At 39.9% G+C, this 27,088-nt stretch overlaps 1 protein-coding gene across 3 annotated transcripts in view; it reads left to right on the top strand.

Moving 5' to 3' along the window:
• The window catches only part of SLC44A3 (solute carrier family 44 member 3), a 39,055-nt gene extending 12,321 nt beyond the window's left edge, over positions 1-26,734 (top strand). Inside the window, exons 10-16 of one of the 3 annotated variants that reach the window (XM_042820223.1) lie at positions 4,242-4,407; positions 10,296-10,452; positions 12,718-12,801; positions 23,099-23,236; positions 23,684-23,920; positions 25,475-25,567; positions 26,442-26,734. In XM_042820223.1, coding sequence (XP_042676157.1) covers positions 4,242-4,407; positions 10,296-10,452; positions 12,718-12,801; positions 23,099-23,236; positions 23,684-23,920; positions 25,475-25,567; positions 26,442-26,447 — 881 coding nt within the window. In that variant the 3' untranslated portion in view covers positions 26,448-26,734. Of the gene's footprint in view, positions 1-4,241; positions 4,408-10,295; positions 10,453-12,717; positions 12,802-23,098; positions 23,237-23,683; positions 23,921-24,460; positions 24,597-25,474; positions 25,568-26,441 lie in introns of those variants that run through there. The other 2 variants (XM_042820224.1, XM_042820225.1) reach the window with 2 other exon arrangements.
• The last annotated feature ends 354 nt before the right edge of the window (positions 26,735-27,088 follow it).

The raw sequence follows: 27,088 nt of genomic DNA, 5'->3' as shown, positions 1-27,088 counted from the left end.
TTTTATACTGGTTTTCTCTAATCACCCTGGAGGTGGAAGATATTTCCTTTATTGTTTGGGTTTGGTTTTTTGGGTTTTTTTTTTTGAGTTTTGTGGGCTTCTTACATCAGCTGAGAGTACTTCTCTGAAGTTCTCCCAAGATCTGCTCTCTTGGAACAATTGTTTTCTGTTGACAGATAGCTGCTTAGCAAGCATTACTTTGTAAAATATAGCTGGTTTTGTCTCATTTCTGACACCTAAGCTTTTCATTAATGTGTTTTCTGAGGCTCTGTTTGAAATGCAGATATATAAAGAAAGCTGAGAAACTGAAATGTTTATGAAGACATTTAGTCTAATAGTCTTTAGTCTAATACAATGAAATGGGCAAATGAATTCGGCTTGCTGCTGTGCTGCACCTGTTAACATTTTCCTTGAACCTTTGCTAGTTATGTAAAGCGTCTCTGCATCTTATAGCTCTGGAGCACCTGCTCTTTGCTTCAGCTGTGATGCACCTGATCTTTATACCACCACACAGGCCCTTATTTATATCTTCTCCAACAGTTAGTGTAACTGTGAGCAGAAACAGCCTTCTTGGGAACTATAATAGACGTTTCTTAGAAAGGTACTTGTGCACATGACTTACTTGAAACACATGGATAAGCCTATTAAAATCAGTGGGACTACTTATGCATTTTAAAGTAGGCACTTGTTTAAGTACCTCAGTAATTCAGAATCTGTAAGAGCAGCAGAGAGCAAGTGAATTCCAGACCTGGAAATCTAGGAGAAATGCCAGACTCCATGAGACTGGAGACAGTGCAAACAGTGGCACCAGTTAGAACCATTAGCAGGGTAGGAATGGAATTCATCTGTGCTTTAGAAAAGCTGATAGATCTTAGGGTTATTAAGTCTTATTGTTTGTGAGTTTGTGGTGTATTTCACTGCAGATCTGACTGTCTGGCACAGCAATACATGTCTTTCAGCTTCCTGGTGTGCAGGAGCTGTGGAGTCCACAAGGCATAAATACTATGCACATAATGTAGGATGAGAAGGCAGCATAAGGTTTTCCTGTTGTGAAGGTGCATGCTATAGGCAATGGAGCAAAGAACTGTTGTATCAAGTTTTTCAGTAGCTAAACCAACAATGAGGACTTATTTCCTGCAGGATCCTTGACTTTCCAATTACAGTTGACTAGCTTAGCTATAAATAACACTACATGGGAAAAAAATAAATAGAAGAACACAATAAACTCTGTTGGAGGACATATGAAGATGCGGTGTATGCTGCCAGAATCTTTCCTCGCTTAGCAGTGGGAAGTTCATGTTGTATTTTCATGTTAACAGGAACTGATAAACAAGCTCTCAGTATCTTCTGGGCAGTGGTTCTTTATTTCTGATAAGGAAACTGCTAAACTGGACTTCCCAGGAATTTTCATCCCTGGAAGCAGCTTGGTGCTCCAGGCATCAGCAAAGACTTGCAGCAGCTGTTGCCAAATACATCTAACATAAGTCTTAAAGGACCAGAGTGCAGCTGGTCGTGCTGTGCATGCGCTGACTTTATTGTGGCATTGCTGTGCTGACTGACATGGTGGCACAGCACTGGGCTGCTGAGTCAGGGGGGGAAACTGTTCTGAACGCTGCTGCAAATACTTACAGCTGTTTGCGTTGTTAACAGCACTGCTTTGAAGTATTTGCAGCAGATCAGCACTTGTACTGATCAGAGGTTTCAGATTTGGTGTTTCATCTGGAAGGTCCTCAGTTCTTTACATTCTTTACTGACTTAGCATCACCACTAAGAGTGCATGGTACATCAGAAAGATTGTTTTTTGGCACACTTTGCTATGATTATTTTCCTCTTATTGGAGGAAAAATATTCTGCTGACAAATGAAAACTGTCTTTCATGGCTTTGTTGGGAAGGTTTAGCTTGCACAAACAGATCACAGGGAAGTGATGAGAAAGATGCTTTTGTCAGCAGGGTATCTATTCTATCTTTTGAAGTTTATCCATGCTACCAGGAGTGACATATGACAAATAACATTGTATTTTACAATATGTTACAATAGCATTGTAATTCTCTTGCCAGCACTGTTATGTATTGGGCCACATCAGAACAGTACATCAGAAGGGGTATCAGACAGATGTTTACACTGATAAATTTTGTGAGGTTACAAAACTAGTTCACCTTAGCTAAACAGCAGTGGTAATGTTGAATTCACAGGTGGATGTGCCTGATTTCTGTGCAGTGCAGTGCAGTGCTGTACGTGCTCTCGTGTCAGGCTGGTCATAAAGGGCAAAACCATTGCTGCTCGTACTGCAGTTGCTTATTTTAGAAAGCTGTTAAAAAACAAAAGGAAGTAGTTTACAATACAGATTATTGTCAATCGTCATGACAAAGCTAGAGATGCAAAACCTGAAATGTGCCTCCTTGGTGAAAGAAGTACTCAGGTGAATTGCATGGTGGAAAGCATGGTTAATTCTGTTACCAAATGGCATAATGTCTCTGCACAGAAACGGGAAGGTGGGAGATCTTCTTGTGCAGTGCCGACCTAGCATTTGCCCAAGTTCCTAAGGAAGGACTATAGGCTGTGGTTAATGAGCATGTTGAGGGCAGGCTCTGGCTGCAGGAAAACAGCAGTCTAGAATCCCCGGAGGAAGAAATGGAGATGAAAGCCCCCTTGAATTCAGGACAAGAAATGATATAACACACAGCTATTTTACTGTACTGAAGTAGATGAATCTGTCCTCAAAAATTCGTGTCTAAAAAGGAAAAACAACTTTTGGATCCAAACTTAAAAATGAGGTGGCAAGGGATGTGGAGGAATGGCTCGAAGTGTGTGATAGGAGATCTTACTAAGAGAATTAGCTTCTTCACAGCAAGTATCTTGCATTTCAGAGTCTTAAAATACATTTGAGTATAATAGAAGCAGTGCTATTTCTATGAGTGACCAACTTTACATCACTGTGAAGGATTTACTAAGCAAGTTAAAACTGGTAACTTTTCAGAAAATAAAAAATGTCTGTTTGCCCTTCAGCAAAGGTTGCCTTGGTGACCAAGTCTGGTACAGTACCGACCAGCTCCTCCTGGAGGCCCACTATAGCATGTTGATGGATGCCAGTCTTGATTTCCAGAGTGCTGAGAATAAGATTGGCTTAGATCTGGGAAGAATGCTTAGCTTCTAGGCTATAAATCCATTCATAGATTTATTCTTTTTTTTTTTAATTATTTTTGTCCTTCAATAGCAAATATTTCTTCTCAGAAAATCTAGGATAGATGGGTTTATTTTGCTAATGTTGTTGAAGCTAAGTAATTCAAGTTTTTTTTTTTTAAGCAGACCATGTAATAACAATTATATAGCCAGGTAGCGTTTTTTGATCCTTTCGAAGCACTTGAAGATAATTTTGCAAAGCAACTATGGGGTGGATTCATATTTTTGTAATTTACAGGCAAATGGACTTAGATTCTGAAGGCTTGTAAAGCTTGTCTAAACCTGATGATGAAAACCAAACCCTTATTGTTTCTAATTCTAGATATTATTGAGTATGCACTCTTTTATTGTACAAAAAGGTGGAATTAACCACTTTTTAGATAGTTTGATGTCTGTGGTATTCTTGAAGATGGTGCACTTCAATACTGATGTTAGAATGCTGTTCCAGCAGTAAAAGACAATTCTGTGTCTCCCTTTCTTTATGTTGTACAGTTAGAATAGGAAACTGCTCACCTCCAGAGCTCATTTTATTCTGTGATCTTGAAGGATAATGAATTAAAGGCCTGGTAAACTTAACAAACAAGCAAACAAACCCAAAAACGGAGTGGTGGGACTAGTGACCTTTCACTAGGAATGAATGTTCCAATGCCATTATCCCCTGACTGGACTTCAAAGTGAAGTGGCATAAATTGGATTGCATGGGGAAAGGTTTGATCGCTCAGTTGTCTGAGTTATGCCTGCCTTTTGTGAAAAGCTGTCTTTTCAGTGTGGAATGAATTCTATGTTATTAATAGAGGTAGAAACAATTTTATTTAGCTTGAATGAATGCATTTGTCAGTGTTCCTCAATACTGTAGTAACATTGGACAGTGTTAAATTGTAAAATTTTATTTTTCAAAATTCTATTTCAATTAAAATTTTGGCTCTCTGGTTTTGTCCGAGAAAATAGATAAGAAGCACTTACAATTTCGTTAAAGAAGGCTTAAGAAAAAGGGTGAAGTTCATTTTTTGTTTGTATCAGGTGATTTATATTAATATGATGGCATAATCTCAATCCCAGGTACTGCACAGACTACTTCCGAAGGACAAGTGGAATATAGAGCTTTTTCTGGAATTTGCTACATGGCGTGGTATCATTTTGTTGGCCTTATTTGGACTAGTGAATTCATTCTTGCCTGTCAGCAAATGACAATTGCTGGAGCAGTGGTTACTTGTTACTTCAACAGGTAAGTGCTGCATTGCCCCTCCAGGATTTGCTTTTAGCCTCTTTCCAGGCAAGTTAGTCTCAAATAGGTTGCAATTTATATCAGTATCTTGGGTATAAATATTTTAATATAAAATAGTATTGGTTGTTGCAAGATTTTAAGTACGATTTTATAGGGTGTATGTTATTAATATGACTCATCTGTACCTCTAAAGTTATTGGGCCAAACTGAGCCTCGATACAAGCCATGAGAAAACATCTGTCTGAGGAAACTGCCATTCATAGGGCACAAGGCTGAATTTGACATCTTTTTAGGAGACTGCATCATCTGCAAATGGAGAAGCAATATATAGCTCTGCAGCCATCTAATGTGTTCTTAGACTGCTTGACTTCTTCCTTAGTGTTTGTCCCTGTTCTGGGCTTTCATTTGTTCTTACTGCATAAATGCCTGGTTTGCTGTGCTTTTTTTTCATTCAGTGCAGATATTTCCAGATAACTGTAGATGCTTTTACAGCACAGTTAGGAATTCAGAGATGTGTAAACAAGCTTCCTTAAATTTTATACTGCCCTGGAACATAAAGGTAGCGGTAATAAGGGGAAATCCCCACTTACTGGAATTTATACCTGTTTTTACACATACAATATTCCAAAATGAAATTAGCATACTTTCATGCACTGGCGCAGTGCAACCCAGTGCTACCCTGCCATTCTGGGAAGAGTCTTAAATCTCACAATGCTCTGTTGGACCTTTTTCACAATCCAGAAAACATTTTTCTCTGTAATTAATCTATGAGCTTTCTTATCCTCATTGCTCTGTTCCTCTACTCCCGGCAATGAGATTTTCTGGTCTGTGAAAAGCTCTGGCATTACAAGGGGTTTCTTTGTTTTGTGTTAGAGGAAAATGGTGATCTCGGTTTGTTGGAGAACTGCCTCAAGGAAGGCAACCTGAGGATGGAAGGAGAGAACGCAGGGAGCCTGGAGCTCCTGCTGCTGCCATCCGGCTGTCAGGGAGGCTGGGAAGGAAGCTATTGGCTCTTCCAGACCCCAGGTGACATGTTTCTGTCAGTGCTCTTTAGAATGTATTCCTGGTCATTTCAGTTTCTGAGTAAAACCTCGTGTGATCTCTTATCCTCCGCCCAGCAGAGACAGCAGTACAGTTTCTTGCTTGCAGGAGTGCTCCAGCCACACCAGCCAAGATGGAAGATGTGGTAACAGCCAGTGGCCCTGTTTAAGTGATATTTTGTCATCCCATTCAGTGATACAAGGGAAAGCAGTGTTTAATACGTGGATCAGGAGTGCTTCTGTGCAAGGATTCTCTGCACTGCCAACAGCTAAGCCACTGAACTGGGGCTAGTAAGATTGCGGGCCAAAATCTAACATGCTCTTTTCCAAAAGGCTGGGGTCTGCTGAGTGACACTATTATTTTACACGCTATGGAAGGACTAGAAAAGGGAGGAACTCAATTTCATTTATCATCTCCTTTTTCCTGTTGAAGCTCTGAACACCAGTAACCAGTATGTCTGTGGTTCTGTGGGTAGCTGGCTGCTCTTCTGAGCAAATTTATGTTTCTCAGGCAGTTGATTCAGCTTTGGCAGCTGAATGCTGAGGCAGTAAGTATTCACTTAAATTGCTTGAGAAATCAGGGGAGAAAAGTATTGCTGCCTCTTCTGGTGATTGTGTGCTGCAGTGCGTGTTTGTATAATACACTGTCTAAATCCCCAGGGTAAAGGCACTGTCCATATCTTCTTCATGCAGAGCAGGGAAGCAGCTGTAGGAGTTGTTGTGATGACTTCTGCTGCTTTGCCAGGATCTTCTGCTTTCCAGCTGTTTCCTACTGTTGCAGGAACTGACTGTGGAGTACACCCAATTGTATTGAAAACATTTTAGTACAGCTACTTTGGAGCCCTCCTCTTGTTTGCCAGGTAACACGTACTGAGTTGAGAGACTTGTGCTTGGAACAGGAAATGCAGCTTTTCTGTGGTGCCGATTCCTCTTCCCAGTCTGTAGGCTCTGTCAGCACAGATCTGCAGAGGCACAGAGCAGGGGGAGAATGGTGAGAGGATGGTGAGCAACGAGAGCGATTGTGGCATTGAGGGCAGGGGTTATCTCAAGCTGTTCCAGCAATTCTGAGCTTGTCCGCTATGTGTTTTTAATGTATTCCCTGGGGAAGCATCATAAAGGCATGTCACAAGAGTTTGTTGATGATACAGTGAGGCTTTCTTCTTGGGCTGTAAGTGCTCTGAGGAAATGGCGTGGCCTTTCCCTGCGGAAATCTCCTTCTGCAGCACACGCAGCAATGTGCCGTGCAGCCCGCAGTTGCAGCAGAGCTGCAAGCAGGGAGGGCAGGGTTGTTGCTTTAGTTTTACGAGTCATGTATGTTTGATCCGCAGTACCGCTGCCAAAAATGGAGTTTGCCTTCTTTTGTTTTAGTTGGAGCATGAATATGTGAAAGAATTTATTGATTTGATAAAATAAAGATTTATTTACTTAATGGTTATTTTTTATGACTTATGAAAAAGGCTCAATCTAAAAAAAAGATTCTGTTAGTATTGCTGTCTTATATGAGGGTTTATTTTCACCTTGGTGTGCTTAGAGGTTATGCATGTGTTTGCCTTTTTGATGAGGTTTTTCCTCAGGATTAAAGTAAGGTGGTACAGTAACTTGACTCATATCGCAGTGATCACTGTCCTGTCCATGTTTGAACTTATTTGATAACTAATACATGGATGTCACTGCAAGCGTTGGCACTAAGAGAGTGAGTAAGTCTTTGCAGGACTGGGGTTTTAAAACTGACTCTTAGATGGTCAGTAGTACAGACTTCCAATAGATTCAGTAAAGAGGTGAAATACATCTCCCAGTAAGTCAACAATCTAGCTTTATGGAGTTGCACCAAAGTCACTGAGATATTGAGAACTAGGATTGAATTTTTAGAAGATTCCTCTCTCCTTTTCAAATATATCTGTAGTGTTTATGAGTATCCTTTGCCCTGCTGACATACTTGACCCAGCTCATGTGAAAGGGCTCTTGGCATGTGTGTGGTTGGAACTATTCCTGCTTTTAAGTACAGGTAAAAGGGCAATGCAGGTACAGACTGTGAGTTCAGTGTTAGCTTAATGGTGTCTCTTCTATTATAGATCTTGTAAATTATTGTATTTGTTTAAAGCTGAAATTCATGTTTACTTGAAGAACATGTGAGTCATTCCTAAAAAGCTTTTGAAGTATTTTACTCTAAATCTCTTTTTAAGCAGCTTTTGGAAAAAGATGAGACAGGATTGAAGAAAACCATAAGCATAGCTTTGAAAATGATGGGCTTTAAAAAAAAAAAAAAAAAATCATGGTTCTTTCAAATATCGAAGTCTTCTGAGTGTATCTAGGTTGCCTTTTTTCTTCACACACACAAACAGTGGATTTAAAATGAAATCTGAGATGTATGTGTGAACCAAGGATCGAAGGAAGTTAGTGTTAAAAGATACCAAATATCACAGAGCTCATAAGAAAACAAAAACAATTGGCAGCACTGAGGAAATAAAATAATTAAAAGATGGTGTAGTGTGGAGTACAGACTCACAGGATTTTGGAACAGTAGTGTTCTGTGTAAATCCCTTGGGATTTACATAAAATAGGAATACCAAAGAGGAAGATTAAGGTAATCAGTCTTGCAACCAGTTCTATCAGGCAGATTTCTGTTTTCTTCCAATACTTTGCATGCATTTGAAGGCACCGTGTCTGCACTATGAAGTCTACTTGTGCAGAATTCACTGAGCAGTATAAACAGTGCACAAAAACTAATGTATGTTAGATTGCATGTTTGTGCTAAAGTCATTTCATATTGCAGCCATATAATGTAAAAAGCTGGATGAAACTTCATCCTTTGAGGTTCTTGGTGTAGGTGGAAGACTGAGGCAGACTTGAGCTTGATTAGAGTCACAGACAACACCTGTAGTTGCATTTAGCTACCACTTCCTTATGCTTCCTTCCCTGAGCAGAGAAAATATTCTTTCTCTATTCTATTCTGTTTGGAAGCAAAGCAAGAAGCTTTGTCAGATGCTGTTCTTGTGAGAATTCTTTTGCTAGGAAAAGAAGATGTGCAAGAGCTTCCAAGTGTGTAGAAATTTATCTAAACTTCAAATTCTGAGATTCTGCTCATTAATCAGACCTGCTAAAATACCAAAGCCTTTTTTCTCCTTCTTCTTAGTAGCAAGTAGATTATTAACATGTGAGTAAACTTTGTCCTTTTTGTATTTCTCAATCTTGGTTAGCTTTTAACTTGCAGAAATTTAATCTTTTATATTTTGAGATCTGTCTGAGGCTGTTATAGTAAGGCAGTGTAAAAGGGAAAAGGAAACGCTGTTACTATATGGATAGAATAAGGCCTGTGTTTTGGTATGTGTGTGACTCCAACATGGAAACCTGATCACTTTTTTTAATGAAGAAATATATATATATGAAGTAGAGAATTCCAGTATCCCTCAAGCAGTTCCCCTAGTGGTGAGACCAAAAAAAAAAAAAAGCAGCAAATGCTTTGCTGGAATTTCCTATTTAAAATAATGTGGTACATTCACATATTCACATAGAACTTTTCAGCTGTGAAGTTGTTATGTTCTGAATGAACTGCAGTGATACCTTCAGGGTTCTTGCAGAACTGTGATACCTGTCTTGAAGGGGTGTATGTGAAGATTTAATAAAGATGTGTTTGTAGATTTTAGCTTCAGCCAGTCACCACCTCTTATCATTAGTTTCTCCTGCAAAGTATTAATTTTTCAAGGTAATAAGCTTTGAAGGAGTTGCTTATGAACACAGGATTTGTGCTGTCTGATTGTAACTGCTGATTCTGCTGCCTGAGGAAATGTTTCGGGGTAGGGATTGCTGCATACATTTGCCTTTCAGTAAGGTAGTTTATCACCATTAATCAGTGCTTTTCTTGAACCTTCTGACGTATATTTTTTAGCTGTTTAGACAGTGTAAATTGAATTGTGAATTTTCTGTTTTCTTACAGCATTTGAAGAAGAGTGAGAATGGTTTTAAGTTAGTTTCCTGTTCTTCCTTTAAATTCTTGAGAGCTTTTCCACACTATTCTCTGTAAATGATTGAAGAAAGCTGAATGTTATAAAGGAAGCAGAAAAATAAAGCTTGTATTTGGGATTCATAAGCTAATTGCATGAGGTTATTATTTTGTCTTTCCATTTCAAATATGAGAGACACATCATTTCCCAAAAATGATAGAGGTTAGATTGCAGTGGAATTACAAGGTTTTTCTGCCAAATCATAATTTTAAACATACAACGTGAAATTTCTTTTTTGCGTGTTCCAGTTTAAAACAAAACCTGTTCAGTTGGGGGGGGGGGGAAGGAAAAAAAGCATTAGTTATCTGAACAAACTTCAAACTGAATTTGGTCAAATTGCAGCAGTGGAAGTAAACAGCAGATCTCAGTTTTGCACGTGAGACTGTGTCATATTTATTTTTCTGCTTTCAATTTTACCATTAATGCAGAAATAGCAGATTCATTCCTTCAGACTGAAATCTTGCAGAAACAAAAGTCTGACAGATGACTTTGGAGGATAACAGAAGTAACAGAAAGTGCAGAGAGGTGTTGGAGGACATGTTCTCAGATGTTCTCTTCTGATATTTTCCATAGTAGGTTTTTCTAGATATTTTTCCATTGCTGAGTATGTCAAGATATTAATTGCTGAAGAGTTAAAGCAATCCAGTAAAAGTTTTAAACTTGGCTGCTTTCCTTTGGACTGGGGTTAAAGTTCACACGAAGTCAGAAGGAAAACTGGAGTTGTTTTAAACGTGAAAGGGTGTACCAGCTTAGGTCTTTACTTTTCCAAATACTGGAATGATACAATGCGTATCTTCTTAAATAACAGTTTCCAAAACAATTTTGAATTGTTTATTTTTCTTTCCAGAAACAAAAATAGCCCACCACGTCATCCAGTCCTCTCCTCCATTTCAGTTCTTCTTTGCTATCATCTAGGAACTGTTGTAAAAGGCTCGTTTTTAATCACCATACTGAGAATACCAAGGATTGTTCTCTTGTACCTTTATAATATCCTAAAGCCAAAGGTAAGTATATTTCTGTAACACGTAGAAATAGTAGTTAAAAGGTGACGTGCAGGAAAAGAAATGTGAAGAATATACTTAAACTTTATATTTTACCCATTTCCTTCATGAAGAGAGCCTTTTTAAATGCTTCCTTTTTTCTTCTCTCAACTCAGATGTTTTTAAGAGGAGAAAATACCCGGTTTAGTTTTTATATGTAGATGTTTTTATCACGGATAAGTGAAAAATCCAGATTTGATAGAATATTTAAATTTTTTTGCATCATAATTTTTTAAAAAAGTAAAGGTAAGTAAGAATTGCACTGTTTAGCGTAAAATACTTCTTATAGAAAAGATTTCATCTGCCTTGTGATGTATTTGTAGAAGAAAACACGTGAAGCAAGAACTATTCTGAGGATTTATATAGGTTCCAAATTGCATCTTTTACAGCATATAAAAATATATCTTGGTTGTTGTGATTGTTGCTTTAATTCCTGTCTTTCTTCCATCTCTGCATGTCTGACCTTCTGCTGAAAACACACCAGCATGGTTAGTTTTGGCACTCTGGCAAATAGAACAGGCTCTTAGGACTGCGCAGCTCTGACATCAGAGGAAGATTTAGGCAAAGATTTTAAATGCAGGTGCATTCATTGGTTTTCCTCTAGAATACATATATTGGCCCTGAAGTATATTATGTAGAGCTTTGACAGGATATTTACATTGAATTTTGGGTATAGATGGTAGGTGGGTTGAGTTGTGCTAGAAAGAAGACAGAATTGTTTACATCTAGAGGAGGCAGAAGACGCAGACTTACTGCGTACGAGTTTTTATAATCTGAATATGTGTTGAAGAAATACTTTGCAAGGATTATTTTTATCAGTAGCTGTGTGCTCTAAGGTCCTTTAGACCAACTGCTGTGAATCCGGCTAGGATATGACATGACTGATAACTGTTCCTGAAGAGGCCAGCTCACGTCCCTGTTCCACAGAGGAATCCACCACAAACTAACATTGCTCCTTCTCATGGCAGGAAGGATAGTCTGTGGCCACTTTCCTTAGCAGCTCTCTGTGCAGAAGATGGGAGAATTAGTAGTAAAGGGCGGAGAACAGATGCTGCGTTCTTCTAGAGTTCCAGACTTTGTCACCTTTGCAAAAAAAGCTCCTGTTTTCTGAGAAATCAGGGGTCTGCAAGGTCTGCAGGTAAATTTACTGGTGTTTCCTACACAGCAGTCTTCAAGCCAAATAGCAAAATAGTCCTCTGCTCTATTTCTAATAAACAGTATTTAGCAAGACAAATATAGCTGTAGTAAAATCATCTCTCTGGCAAAGCATAGCAAGATTAAAGTATGTGCAGTTTAAAGGAATTATCCTATGAATATTTTCAAGAGGTCTGTGGGGAAAAAGGTTGGGTGGTTTATGGTTTTATCACGGCAGCTGTGGGACATGAGGATTTCATACAGTAACTGGAAGATCTCTGCTTTCCAAAACAGAAGAACATTCTGGTCTCTGAAAAAATAAGGTTAAAAAGACTCAAATATCGCTGAACTGAATTTTCTTTTGGTGAGAAAAACAGCCATTTAAAACTGGAATGCTACCAGGGCTACCAAGATGTCTCTGTTGTCTCACTTCTGAGCTCTTGATGGAGATGTGGGAGGTAGAGCAGACACTGAGCTTTTCTCCTCTGCTCTTGGCATGATATTAATGTAGATCAATGGCCTGTTCTAGGAAATACAAGTCTTTTCCTCCTGTCCTGAATCATAATGCATGCTTAGTTCAACATACACACTAAAACCCTGCCTGTTTTTTTGACATTTGTCCATTAGTGTGCCAGTCATTTCAGAACTGTGAAGGGTTTTTTTTTGATAATTGGCAAAAAAAAGTTTGAAACAACCAAACAAAAGGAAAACAAACTGTCTCACTAATCACTGCCAAGTACTCTAAGGGTTACTGACTTGCCTGCCTGTTTTTTTTTTTTTCCTCTGTGCAGCTGTTAGCTCACCAAGCTGCTTACAGCACTTATTTTCTTTCCTGGATAGGAATCTTCCATGCACAGGAAGGAAAAAAAAAAAAAAAAAAAAAAAAGCCCCCCAAAACCCTTAGACTCAGCTCATCAGTCATTAATAGTGTAGGGTCTGAATTAAAAACAATTCCAGTAATCCAAAAGGAAGTGTCTGCTGTGTAAGTGAATGCTCTGTTGGAAGTCAGTCACCTGCAGAGCATGCCTTTCGAAATGGCAGTTTTATTTCAGTCTAATTCTGTGGCCAATAACCAGACGTTTCGTTTTATTGCAGGAAAGTACATGTGCGAAGTGCCTGTTGAAGTGCTGTTTCTGCTGGTTGTGGTGCCAGGAAAGTTGCTTAAGATACGTTAATCAGGTACACTCTGTCATCTCTCTGTCACTCAGCCATCTGCACACCTGTTCTATGAACTGTGTGCTTGCTGGCTTCATTCAGCATGACGAAAGCAACATGTGGTGCATTCAAGCCAAAACTACCTGCTGGCCACCTAAACAAACCAACAGAGTCCTCAAGTGTTGATAAAGGTTGTTTGTCAGCTCTGTGATGCTTTATGGCATGCAATGTTGCTGAGTGTAGTGTTCGGAAAAGTTGTTAACACAGCTTGAGATGACCCCTCACAGGGCCACCTGCTATTTCTGAAGGTAAGAAGATTAATATCTTGTTGAGTTGTGCCAGGGAGACTATGTCCAGGTGGAAGGAAGCAGTGAAGTAAGAAACCCACCTGGAGATGTTCTAGTTTAAATGTCCTTAAACTAGACGCAGAATTTTTCACCTGAATGTCCCTATTGAAAAAAATGGAATTCTTGGCTGATTTGTTATTGAGATACCTGGGAATACAATCTAAGATGAAAAAAAAAAACAGATTATATAATATTCTCTGTATTTGAAAGACGTCTTTGTTTTGTGAGCAGTTTTGTTTCAGTAGGGTTTTTGTTGGAAATAGATGATTTCTGAAGTGCAGCAGTTTTTCAGACACTTGATTCCTACTCTTTCCTTCCTGATCCTTTTCTGCAAGTGTATATATACTTTTCCAACCTCTGTATACATCATTGTAAATAGCCAGTTTTTATCAGTGCCCTTTTGTTATCTCTGGTGGCTGTGGTATTATTAATGTGACAAGGAATCAGATGTTCATGCTGATTCGTAACTCCGTATCTGCTGCTTTCTTTGTTCTCATTGCTGAGAACAGTAGTGCAGTAAACAAGACGATGCCGATAAAGGGTCTGACTTCTCATTCTAAAGTAGGCGCATAAATAAAGCCTACTCTTGGACAACCATGAAAAGAACATTTTTCATTTAGTTCAACCTAGATTAAGTAAGCATTTGTGCAGTAAAATCTCTGCTTCCAGCTGATGAATTTTCCAGACTCACATTTTTTAGGTAGATCTTATGGTCACCAAGTTGGTGAGGAATCTCAGAGTTCGTTTTGACTCCAGGCTTTCCATTTATAGTCACCCTTTCCCCTTGGCTTCCTGCCTTCCAAAGAGATAGCCAGCATCATAGCATTTACTTTCTCCAGCTGTTGTACGCAGTGTGTTTGTTACAAGGAGAATTAATTACTGTAACGTACTTTCTTTTGTTTCGGAAAGCTGTATTGTAGCTCTTGTTCCCTTAAAAGATTTCCTGTTTCCTAATCTATTGTAGGCAAATTTCTGTTTTTGTACAGGTCATGATTTTTAGTGTAATAATCATGATACTGTGTTTGCTGTTAGATAACTGTTTCAACATCTTTTTGGCGAAGATGATCATGTGCTGTGTGCTGAAAATGGGTAATTTGAGAGACTAAAAGTGAGAGCAATTTTTTTTTTTTTTAAGATTTTAAGAGAAATTATATCAGTATGAAGGAGTAATATTATTCTCATGTTATTGTGTTTCATAGAGTAATTGGTGGTTTTGTTTTTTCTATAAAGAATTTATTCAAGCCTGTTTAAATATATATATGTATTGACTAAGAGTGAAGGTTTTCGTTTCCAAAGGGGAAAAAACCCAACAGCCATGGCTTTAAGAAGCTTAACATGCAGCGTGATTAACAGAAAGGGTGAACTTCAGAGCTCTCACTGAGATCAGTGACAGCTTGAAGTTTCACATAGCTGTTGAATGGGGACTTGAGGGCAGGACTTTTGGGGCTTTTAAAAATTGCTTGTACACATTTCTAACATCTTGAACATACTTTTAAGTTTGGATTTTGATTTTGTTTGAGTTGAAATTCAGAAATTCAGAACAGCTGTTACAAAAGCTGGTCCAAAGCTCACTGTGTGTATTAGCATTCCTTACTGTGCTTTTGCCTTTATCCTTTTATTCTCCATTGTAACAAGCATAAAATTACCTTGAAAGGTTTTTGGTGGTGGTTTTTTTCATTGTTGTTGTTTTGTTTTAAGGAAAAGAGGAGCCTTCCTCTTCACTTCTGCAGTATTTTCTTCAACCTGTTGTTAGATTGCTTAGATGATTTAAATTCTTTCTGCTCCTTCATTCACGACTTTAATCAAGATTAAACAGAGCCCCTTGTTTCCCCTCTGGGAAACTTGCAGATGAGAAACAGGTGCTGGGGGAAGTAGCACTGGTGACTGTGTGTGAGCTTCTTTCTTCCCGTGTGGTATCAACCGAGTGCTGCATTATGGTGATGTCAGAGGGACAATGTGCCATTTTTCAGGTGAGATGTAACACAAACTTTAATTGCTGAGTCTGAGGCAGCTCCTGTCCAGGCTCAGATAGGTTGTGTTCAGCTCGGTTGCAGTTTAACTTGAGCGGGGCTGAAGAGGTCCCTGTTGTGATCTTTGTGTTGTGACATTCCTTGAGCTGGATGCTGACCGTTCCCATGTTTCCAATGGCAGTGGTTGCAGGAAGGGTAATGTAAACCCAGCGTCCTATTCTGATCGCAGCGTGGGTAATTACATTCTGCCTTCCTAATTTTCTTTTGGATTTGCAACTGGATCCTGTGCTAAACTGTGGTGTCAGGTTGCTATGTGCTGTTAAACAGTTCACTCCTTAAGCTGTTCCATTTCAGTCATGGGCAAAGTGATTCATGTGTGTGTATAATCCATTAGTAACAATTGTAAAGCACTCTGGGTTCTATCTGGATGAAAAGTGCTTTGTGAATATAAAGTCATTATCCTTACTTGACAGTTCTGTTTGCCAACACTTGTCAGAATTACCACAGATTTTTCATCTTCTGGCTCTGATGGTTTCAGTATGTTCCAGATAAATATATCCAATCATCTCGAGTAAAATCTGGGAGACTGAAATTTCTCTTCCACAAAAAGAATATACTGTTTTCTTTATGTGGTTTGGGAGCTACAAGGTCTGTCTGTCTCCTGCTCCCTTAAATGGTGGCGAAGTCTTAACTTTCGATACATCAAAGTGGTCACTTTTTTTCTTTACAGCCTTGTTGCAATGAATATATATATATATGTATATGTATATTTAACGATATATTTCAGGATAATTCTGCTCTTCTCTGTCTGCTTTGGGTCCATCTGCAGCCAGTTGGCAGGCAGCAGTTCCAAAGCACAGCACGTGGATTTCTGAAGGAGTTGCTGAGCTGTATGTGGTTTCTCTGTTTTCTTCAGTACAGTTGCTTGCTCTGCAGCCTTCGGGCCCTGTGGTAACTGTTAGTGATGAACAGTAGTGACAGCCTGCATTTGCTGGAAATGGGACTTGTCACTGATACTGAAAGCCAGCAAAAGTCTAGTTTAAAAAAAAAAAAAAAAAAAGGCAACTCCAAAATAACAATCAGAAGTACATCTGTCTAATGGCCACGTAACTGTGGCAGCTAATTCTCTTAAACATTGGATGTAAGCCTATCAAGAGGTTGTATTTAAGTGCCTTCTGGAGAAATGACCTAGATAAAACCAAAATTCAGGATGCTAATGTGAGTACAATTCTTCTGTGCACTGCCAAACACATTGTGCCTCGCCCCATCAAATACTTTTTTCTTCCCAAAAACAATACCTTATTTTAATATTACTGGCAAAATTTCTTGTAGATATTAAGCTAAATTTTCAGTCATCTTGAAAATATTGACTAAAATTGGCTAAAACATTCATCTTCATGAAATATTGTTTTAAATTTGTCTGTTCTCCCACTAGAAACTTCATGTATGCCGTGACAGGAGATAAATACCGTAGGTCTTTACTTCCTCCGTAGAGTGGCCCATGTGGGGGAAGTAGCTGGATGAGAATTACCTGTTTTTGCTTTGATGTCTTGTGTTGAAGTGGAACCCAGGTGCAGCAGTGGGAACACCCTCCCAGGAGAAAGTTGTGTTGGTTGTGCCCCCTGAAACACAGCTATGGGGGAGTACATGACAGAGTAGAAAACAAAGAAAATTGGAAGGTGAGATGTTTTCCAGCAAATGTAACTGCAAATGTAACGTAGAATGTAAATAATGGAAAGTTGGGCTTTCTTGACTGTTGGGGGAAATCTGGGAGGCTACTGTGTGGTTTCTTATTGATGGTGATTAGCCTAGAATCATAGAATCATAGAATCACCAAGGTTGGAAAAGACCTAAAAGATCACCCAGTCCAACCGTTCACCTATTCCCAATAGCTCCTACTAAACCATGTCCCTCAACACAACATCCAGTCTTTCCTTGAACACCCCCAGGGTCAGTGATTCCACCACCTCCCTGGGCAGTCCATTCCAGTGCCTGACCACCCTTTCTGAAAAGTAATACTTCCTCATGTCCAGCCTGAATCTCCCCTGCCGTAGCTTGAAGCCATTCCCCCTGGTCCTATCACTAATGACATGAGAGAAGAGGCCGACCCCCAGCTCACTACAACCTCCCTTCAGGAAGTTATAGAGAGCAATGAGGTCTCCCCTGAGCCTCCTCTTCTCCAGGCTGAACATTCCCAGCTCCTTCAGCCTCTCCTCATATGGCCTGTGTTCCAGACCCCTCACCAGCTTTGTTGCCCTCCTTTGAACACGTTCCAGGGCCTCAATATCTTTCTTGCAGTGAGGGGCCCAAAACTGGACACAGTACTCGAGGTGCGGCCTCACCAGTGCTGAATATAGGGGAACAATCACCTCTCTGCTCCTGCTTGCAACACTGTTTCTGATGCAAGCCAGGACGCCATTGGCCTTCTTGGCCACCTGGGCACACTGTCAGCTCATGTTCAGCTGAGCATCAATCAATACCCCCAGGTCCATTTCCTCTACGCAGTCCTCCAGCCACACCGCCCCAAGCCTGTAGCGTCACCTGGGGTTGTTGTGGCCGAAGTGCAGGACCCGGCATTTGGCCTTGTTGAAACTCATCCCATTGGCTTCAGCCCAGCTCTCCAGCCTGTCCAGATCCCTCTGTAGGGCCTCGCTACCCCCAGGCAGATCCACACTTCCAGCCAATTTGGTGTCATCTGCGAATTTACTGAGGGTGCACTCGATGCCCTCATCGAGGTCATCAAGACTAAGAATCAGTAGTAACCTTTTCTATGTTAGCTTCATATTAACTGGGGAAGTGATGGAATAGAATATTCAGAGTGTGCTGGTCAAGTACAGGGCAACAGCCTTTAGTTAACGTGGCTGCAGAAGTGTTAGATTCAGTCCTAGGGAAGGTATGGGATTAAGTACTGGCACCAGAAAGAGGGATGAATGCCTCTGTACAAGTTGCTGGTTATGTAGCCAGGCTCATCTCACAAGATGGGACTAGAATAATACATAAAGGGTAAGAGCAAGCACATTTGCTGTCTCTCATTGCATCAGGAAGAGAAACTGCAAGTTAGGGTAAAAGCCAAGATGAGATTGGCAGAAGAATAAATAGTTGTAAACTGTTCATCAGTAAATATTGCCTGGAAATTGGAAGAAGGATCCGGAGGACTAGAGGGACAAAGGTCTGGAATAGCTCCGTATGTAAGGGCTGGAAGAGGGACCAGCCCTACATAGTTTAAAGAGGGAGTTTTCCACTTAATATAAGAAATCATGTAGTATAATAACCTGAAATAACCAGGGACTGGAGTGGCTGAATGCCTGCTACAGGTTTTCATGTCTTCATTCTTTCAGTGGGGTCTCACAGGCCCACATTGTTCTATCTTCCTTCCTCCATCTGAAAGCCATGATACAGCTGTCTCACCGGCTCACCAATGGCTTGTACAGCAGCCACAGAAATGTCATTGCCACTTGCTAGCAATAGATTTTGTTTTCTGAGGGGATTCCTATGGCAGCTGTGACATTTGCAGGCTAGGACACGTAAAAGCTCACCTTGAGCTGCATGGCATTGTACTGGCTGTAGGTAGCCAGGGCAGCCCCCAAGAGTTGGCAGCAACAAGAAGATTGGATCAGCCTGAAAATATCAGTAGAGCAGAAAAAGCTGAAATGGGATGTGAGACCAGCATGTCTCCTGCCTCTTTTTTAAGAGGATTCTGTTGCTATGGCAATCCTGTCTTTCCCCAAGCTCATTTTATTGAAGAAAGCCCTGGAATGGAAGACTGAATTCAGCTGTTTCACAAAGTAGCAATTATTTGGAACAATCAGGCAACTTATGGCCTGTGTCTAAGCCACAGGGCCTTTCTCATGAAATTGGTGGGTCGGTTTTTCCAAGACCCTTGACATTCTGTGTTATGAAGCACAGAAGGATATATTCTTTAAATAGTTTTTTTTTACATGGTGTGGTATTTGGAAATATGTAAACATTCTCATTCCTTATTTATTCATCCCGACACTGAGAAAGCAGTGTCTAGTTCCCAGGCTGCAGGCCAGAAGGCGCTTCTGTTCTTCACAAAGTTGATGATACAGTACCAACTTCCTGGTGCAAGGATGAGGGCTATTATTAACCCATAGTCTCCCACGCTGTCAGTCCCATTACCACTTGCTTGTCTCTGCAGGAGAGGCTGCCACTGTGAAAAATCAGTCCATTAAGCAGGATTTAGATATATGACAGTTGCATTGGGCCGCACTGAAGCTGTGCCTAGCTTGGTGTCCTGTCTCCAACAGTGAGTGGAGTGCAGAGATGAGAGTGTTGTTCCCAGTGCAGTTTCTGGATTTGTTTCTGGCCTAGAAACTTTCTGAGCTGAGTGTAGTTTCTCCTCTTGGAGATTCCTTTTCTCTGAACTTTCCACCTCTCCCTTGAACTCATGGGAATTACTAGCAGTTAGAGCATCCTTTGGCCAGAAGCTCACATCTTACAGACTGCAGTGAGAAGAGCTGTCATCTTTTTCCAGATTTGGTTCCTGCTGCTTTATATGCACTCTGCTTAGTCTGTATATTAGAAGAAAAAATGAGCATCTAATCCCACCTACCCTCTCCATGTTTCTCATGCTTTTGTAGTCCTCTTACCACATCCTTCTTCAGTCATCTCTTTTCCAGACAACAGAGTCTGGTGTACTCAGTACTTCCCCAGACAGAAGACATTCCATACCTTTTGGATCATTCCTGCTGCCCTTCTCTCAAACATTTCCAATTCCATTAAAGCTCTTGTGCTTGGGGAAAGAGAATACAACAGCAGGGAAAAAAACAGCACATTTTAATGGTCTATTTCTAAATGATAGCAGACTCTTAGCTAATGGTGCTCTGCCACTTTAGCCTTCTCAGCTGTCATATTTTTGCAAAGGAATGGGTTGCTGCACATGGCCTACGATACAAAGGCTGCTCTGAAAGTAATGGCTGCTGTGTTGTTACATTGGCTTACAATGTCAGAGGCGAATATTGGTGGTATGGCAGTGTAGGCTGAACCTTCCCACCAATATTCCATTACATTTTGTTGCCATGTGATGAATGGGAGTAGAGGGGAAGTCTGGCAAAATGGGATCTGATACGGAAGTGAGTATGAAGCAAAGGTGTGTCATTGAATTCCTCCATGAGGAAAAAATGGCACCCCTTGACATTCATTGACTCTTGCTGAACATTTATGGAGATCACACAGTGGGTGTGAGCACAGTGAGGCAGTGGGTGATGCGTTTCAGTTGTGGTGGCAGTGACAGTGGGTCACCTCCACCGGTGCAGATTGTTATGAGCGTGGCATGCAGGTTCTTGTTCATCAGTGGTGAAAATACCTAGCTAGTGATGGTGACTATGTGGAAAAATAGTGTTTTGTAGCTGAGAATTTGCTCTGTCAGGTATTGTTATTGTGTTCTATGTATCTATTGTAATTTTCTTGGAAATAAATACGATGCATTACTTTTGGAGCAGCCTACATTGAAAACAAATGGGGTATATAAACTTCTTAGTCCAAAGTCCAAAATGATTTGCAAATATTGGGACTAGCTTATGCATGTTAGTTATTTCTTGGTGGGTTATGATGAGAAATCATTTCTGCTGCTTGCTGTGCAACTTTGAGTTTGTAATGGAAATGTATTTTTCCCTTAAAGGCAGAGGTCGCTTGACTGAATCTTCAGCTTTTACTAGTAACATTCTTATTTCACCCATGCCAGTGTCTAGTTTTGCAGCCTTCAGGTACTTCCTTCGTTTCTGTGTGTCTTCTGTAATGCAGGCTTACTACCTGCTCGGATGTTAGGAGTGATTGAGACGCGTATGATTTGTTGAGGTGGTAATTGTCTTAAATGCCATTTCTTGTTCCCTGGTTTGTAAATCACAAATGCCAATGCAGGCAGTATTTGCTCTCCAGAATTGTTTTCCAGTTTTTCCAAGATAACCATTCTAGTTAATAAATATCAGAAATTCTTTTCGTTGCACATTCCTCAGATGCCGAAGTGGCTAATTCCAGAATGAAAACAAGCAGTTATTTATTTAAAGCTTGGAAGCAGTGTTTGTACAAGTGCACATGCATTTTTAGCATACTTCTTTAATTTTTTAAACATAATTTATTTAATTTATAATGAATACAGAGTCTCTGATTAATTAATTGGCAATATGCACACTGAACTCACTGGATCAGGATCTGCTTTGTGAATTCAGCTCTCATGGGACAGAAACAAACCTACAAACCCATTTTTCCACTTTGTGTCTTGATTTCCTCTCTGCTAATGGAGGTGCTGCAAGAGACTTAATTCACAAGGTGTTACAAGTCTGACCACACTTGAAAGATGCAGGGACAGCTGCAGGCAGACAGTGGAGGGCAGCAGCATCAGTGTTACATGTTCGTGTAGAAAGCAGTTTTTTGTGTTTAGGAAAGAAGTGAACTTGCTTGTTTAAACAGATTTTTATGCAAATATTTGTTTCTGTAGAGCTCAGAGGAATCTTTGTGTTTCTTTTTTTTTATTTTTATTTTTATTTTTTCTAGGAGTAGATAAAAAATCTATGGTTCTTATTTACACTATTTCCATCTATTGGGGCACTAGCTGCCATCCCAGTACAATGTTTACAGAATATCACTGCTTAATATACTCTTTGTTTGGCTTACTAATCAGAAGGAAAAATCCTTTGTTAAGTATAAAATAAATAATGTTCAAAATGAAGATACTATAGTATAGTATAGTATACAAAGCATCTTTGTGTTTAATTTCTTTGTTTCTCTGTAATATTTTAAGGTACAGTAATGTTAGTATAGCTTTGCTACATTACAGAGTATTACAGAAACTGGGTAAAAGTGGGCCCTGCAGAATTAATTTTCTCTGCCTTGAAATATCTGAAGGTATTTTATATTTTGATTTATAAGTAAGAAGATTTATATATTTTTTTTTTTAACAGAAAGAGTTTTATAGTAGGCCAATGCTCTTTCATCAAACCATTTTTTTTCCCACTGCCATTTGAAGCAAAAAATAATCTTAAGACTTCAGTACGTGTCAGGGTATATAAATTCCTTCAGAACCATAATCCCATGCACACTGCAGTTCTTAATGACTGTACACTGTGGTTCTTACTGACTGTAACTATTCTTTTGAGACATAATCCACCTCCTACTACTTAGAGAAAAGGACAACTATTCCTAAAACATGGCAAAGTCCAGCTAACCTTTCGGGTGTCTCAAGTGCTGTTTTTCCTAGCTTGTATTTTGGATGTTATTTCAGGACCTCATTGAGGAGTTCTGTAGATGGAACAGATACGTCCCGTTATACAGAGCAGTTGCTAAAATAATCCAAGATGGTCACCCCTCATCTTGGCAGTTTTCCTTACAAAATTGCCCATACTAAAAAACCATGAGTGCTCCCCAGTCTGCTGTGTTTGTTATTTTTTGTGATGTAAGACTCGCCCAGCTTGTCCAGAGTCCTTTAACTGCTCTTCTACAGTCATTGTCACAGTTCTTGTTGTTCATGGAATTACTGTATTTTATGGCTGTGGCCATAAGCTTGAGTTTCAGTAGCGTGTGGATAGTCTAAAAGGGTCGTGGCTTTAATCAACTTTTAAATGACTCAGTAACTACTTAGCTAGACTGTTCCACTTACATAGGCTGCCAGCAGTCTTGGGAATAGATTCACAGAGAAGAAGTTGAGATAGCATCACTTCTGAGAAGTGTTTTGTAACTGTCATTTTTATTAACAAAAGTTAGGGTAGAGAACTTGGGTGTTTAAAAATAAATTGGTTAAAGGTAGGTTTAGAAACCAATCATGTTCTAGCATTTGCTAACAGTGGAAATGATGTAGAAGAAAAGTTTAAAGTTAGAACTTAATTACTGTACTTGCTTGAAATGAAACGGTCATATTATTCAAAATAACTCTTTGTATTCATAAAGAAAGTATTTCCAAATCATGTTTCGGACTTTCAATTGTGTTGAAGTAAAGCCCAGATTAAAAGAATCTTTCCTCTCTCATTGTGTTATCTTCTCCCATTTTAGCATGTGTACACAACTACCGCCATAAATGGGACAAATTTCTGTACTTCAGCAAAGGATGCTGTCTTCATTCTGGCAAAGAGTTCTGCTGAACTTGCATCCGTTAGCTGTTTTGGAGGTTTTATCATATTTCTAGGAAAGGTAAGTGAAAAAGAAGGGAAAGAGTAAAGAAAGTGCTCTTCTGTAAGAATGAAGTGAAAAATCAGGGTCTCGTTCCATTTTTGTATATCGGAAGTAAATGTTTGTTTTCGTTGAACTCACTGTTAATGCTCAAAGCTGAGTTTGGGAGAGAAAGTAATGTTTGAGGAACTTAATCCTTTTTATAGCCCTTACTGCTATTTGTGTGTGCTGTAGTAGTGTCCTTGGCACCACTCTTGTAGTTTCTGTTGCAGAGAGCCTTTGGTAAATGTACAGTAGAAAGTTGCCTCTGCCCTACAAAATAGACACACTGAATTGAACACAAAGTGTGATAACTACATGATGCCAGAACCTGCATAGCCATCTCTCAGATGGGATGTACTGTTAAAGTATCAGCTGTAATTACTATGTGATTAGCAAGGCTGAATTTCTTTCTCGATGCCCTTACAGGTTTTTGTTGTATGTTTTACTGTTTTTGGAGGATTGATGGCATTTAACTACCACCGGGAGCTGCAAGCTTGGGTAGTTCCTCTGTTGCTGGTTGGGTTTTTTGCCTACTTGATGTCCCACAGCTTTCTGTCTGTGTTTGAAGTGACACTGGATACCATGTTCCTCTGCTTTGCTGTTGATATGGAAACAAATGATGGATCTGCGGAGAAGCCGTACTTTGTGGACCAGGAACTGCTGGTAAACTTGAGTGATCACAGCAAAGATACTTGCTTCTAAGCTTTTGGGGAGTTTGTCTTTCCATGGCACCAAGTAATCTGACCCTCATGCCATACTATTTCCTTTCCAACACCTTAGATCAGGGTGGACTCAGGGATGCAAATTATGTATGAATGTATAAACATAAGTAAACAAACTCCCAGTGGTCCCTCCGTGCTATGGTCTGCTGCCTTCTGATGGATCCTGTAGTTTTGAACAAACTTAATTCAAATTTGAGTTGCTCTGCTTCATCCATGCACAGATTCTTATGCCAAATACCATACTAGGTCTCTTGATTACATCCTTCTGTTGCAGCCTGGTTGTTCTGCCTCTTACTGCGATAATTACTGTGTTGTATTAAAAGCTTTCCACAGAGAATTATTACGTAGCTCATAGTGATGAAGAGCTTTAGTTAACAACTGTATCTGAAGCATTTGAATATACAAATGCCTTTATTTTCATATGATGAAAATATTAGAAGAGACAGAAGTTTTTTTTTTCCCTTTCATACTGTTTTGGCAGTTGTCTTTTTCTTCATGAGCCATGTGACAAAATCTTGGTGATTCATGATAAATTCCGCAGCCAGAACAGCTCATATGATGTGAATCTTCTGGATGGATTTCTACAGAAAAGCATTAAAAGAACCGGGTGCTTTTTTTTTGTTGTTGTTTGTTTTTGTTTTTAATGCTGCTCTTAGATTCCTGTAACGTTCCTAGATTTTCATGTAAAAACAAGCAAAAAGGAACCAAAAGGCAGCCTCAAGATAGGCTTAACCCTTTTTACAGAGAAAAGCAGATAGATCTTTGGCCTTGATTCAGAACAGTACTTAAGCAAATGTTCTGAATAGGAATATCTTACCTAATGGAAAACTCTGAAGCCTTGACCTTTGTTTTTCTTCCCTTTCTTTTGCCAAATGCTAGAATTCTTCTTAAGCCAGTTCTACATGAAACAAACAGAGGCTTTCCTTTCTCCAGTTTTAGACTTTTTGGTAGCTTTTCTTTAACCCTGGTCTTAATTCCCTATAGTTAGCCGTGCCCTGGAGCCTGGGGTGAGGAGAAGACTTCCCGCAGGGGTGAGCAGCCTTCCCAGCTTTGTATGGAAAAACTGGGGGCAGCATGTCCAAACTCCTCCTCATTGCATAATTAAGAGCACATTGTTCACACAGCCCAGAACTTGGAGTTTCCCAACACATGAAGGCACTGACATGTGACATCTGTGTTTCAGTTGGGTGATAAACATCTGGGGGTGGAAGGGAGGCTCTGGTGGTGGGCGGAGAGCTGGGAGTGATTCAGATGGACAAGGAGTCCCCGTTGCTGCAGCAGAAGTAGTGGGGATTCTTGATTCATTCTCCTCAGCTGCTTTCGCCACCCTTGCTGCCCCTGCTGTCCCTCCCAGTATTACTGTGTCATCCAGCTAGTTGCGTAGTCCCAGGTTAATTATCTTCCTTTACAAGGTGATTGTTTTTTCTTAAGTAATTATTATTTTTTAAATAACGATTGAATTCCCAAATGATCTCACCCTGCTTTCTCTCTGTAGATGTTTGTGAATCAAAATAACAAGTTAACAGACAGGCAAAAACACAGAAGCATGAGACGGGACAGTGAAGATGGGACAGAGCTCCAACCCATGGTGAGGCAGGAGTGCAGGCTGGGAACTTGCCTGCCAGCTGATGTGCTTGTCTTTGTGTCCTGAGAACAGATGTAGACCGTTACACATGTTTTCTGATGCCTCACAGCAGCCATCATGCTGCATCCCTTTCCCACTTTTTCCTTCGATTGCTTTCCCCCCTCAGGAAACCCTCTGCTGGTACATAATGGATTGGATCAAATGTTTGTACTCATCTGTCTTCCATTCCCACTCAGTGTGCCCAGCAAAGGATGAGAAAAATGAGACAACAGCAAGGGGGTGGGAGAGTAATGCTGTGTGGGTAGTCCTTCATGTGTCTGCTGTAAGACAAGCCAAAACAGCAGCAGGCCACTTGACAGAAATGTTAAAGTTCTAGAACTCTAATATTAGATCTTAAATGGCTTTCTTCTCCAGGACAAGACATGCCACTCCACCCCCCACCGCCTTCTTTTTCTAGTAGTGCCTATATTTGTTTCTTCTCTTTTATGCTGGGGTAAAAATAACAAGATGCTAGAAGGGAGCACTGCCCTTCCCCCAGGCTTGGGAAGGTCCTGGGAGTAAAGTTCACTGACATCTGAGATGCTGCAAATTGCCCAAGCTGAGGAACTGCCCCAACTAGTTCAGAATTTGGGGTGACTTCAGCCTCTCATTGTTATAGAAAGGGATGGCTGTACTTGTTCTTTTCATTGTTTGGGTCTGTTTTTGCGTTCTTCAGTAATACTTTGCCAAGCACAGAAACTGGGGAGCTTCTGATCCCTGGGAGGACTGAAGATGTCAGACACAAAAGAACCATAATTATTTTCCCAGTTTACTTTTACAGACATATAAATGCAGTTACAGGACTACACATTACTTGCCTACTTTTTTCTCTTTGTAGACTTGAATGGGAAATGCATTGGGAAGCACTAAAGCAGATCAGCAAGAGCAGAAACAGTTGCAGAAAAAAAGTAAAGGTTACCAACAACCCAGGACAAAGTAACAGTTCTGTAAATCTCTGCTGTACCCTCTGCACTGCTAAAATAATCTGTTTGCATGAATAATGTGTTTTGTGTCAGCACACCTGATTTTTATTAATAGTGTTGTTACAATGGTGTATCAAAGTTGTTAATAAACAAATTTCTTGTAAGTTTCTATGCCATCTAACTTAAATACAGAATTGACAGGTCTCGAGCTGCCCTTTTTATCTTCGTGGTGTGTCATTTAACGTGGATTTGTTTTTGAAGTTTGTAGTTGGACTGTGTCTATAAAACAATTTTTTATGGAGTCCATCTTGTTCTGGGCAGGGGGGTAGCTCTAGATTTTATTCAGTTGAGCATGATTGTATTCTTCCTTTTAAAACTCCTTTAACTGTTTGTTTGAAGTGAGGTTTCAGGTAGGAAAATTACTTGAACCAGGGATTTCAGTGTAGTACACATCAGTGTAGGAAGTAAGACACTGCTGCAGTTAAGTGACTCAAATGGTCCATAATGGTCTCGTAACAGAATAGCTTGCTAAACCTTTGATTAGTCACAGCTTGGAAGTGAC

This window comes from Centrocercus urophasianus, unplaced genomic scaffold (genome assembly GCF_019232065.1).
Source record: "Centrocercus urophasianus isolate 14NV4802_14NV808 unplaced genomic scaffold, USGS_Curo_1.0 seq_18, whole genome shotgun sequence".
NCBI classification, from domain to species: Eukaryota; Metazoa; Chordata; class Aves; order Galliformes; family Phasianidae; genus Centrocercus; species Centrocercus urophasianus.
This window is presented reverse-complemented; position numbering and strand designations above follow the sequence as displayed.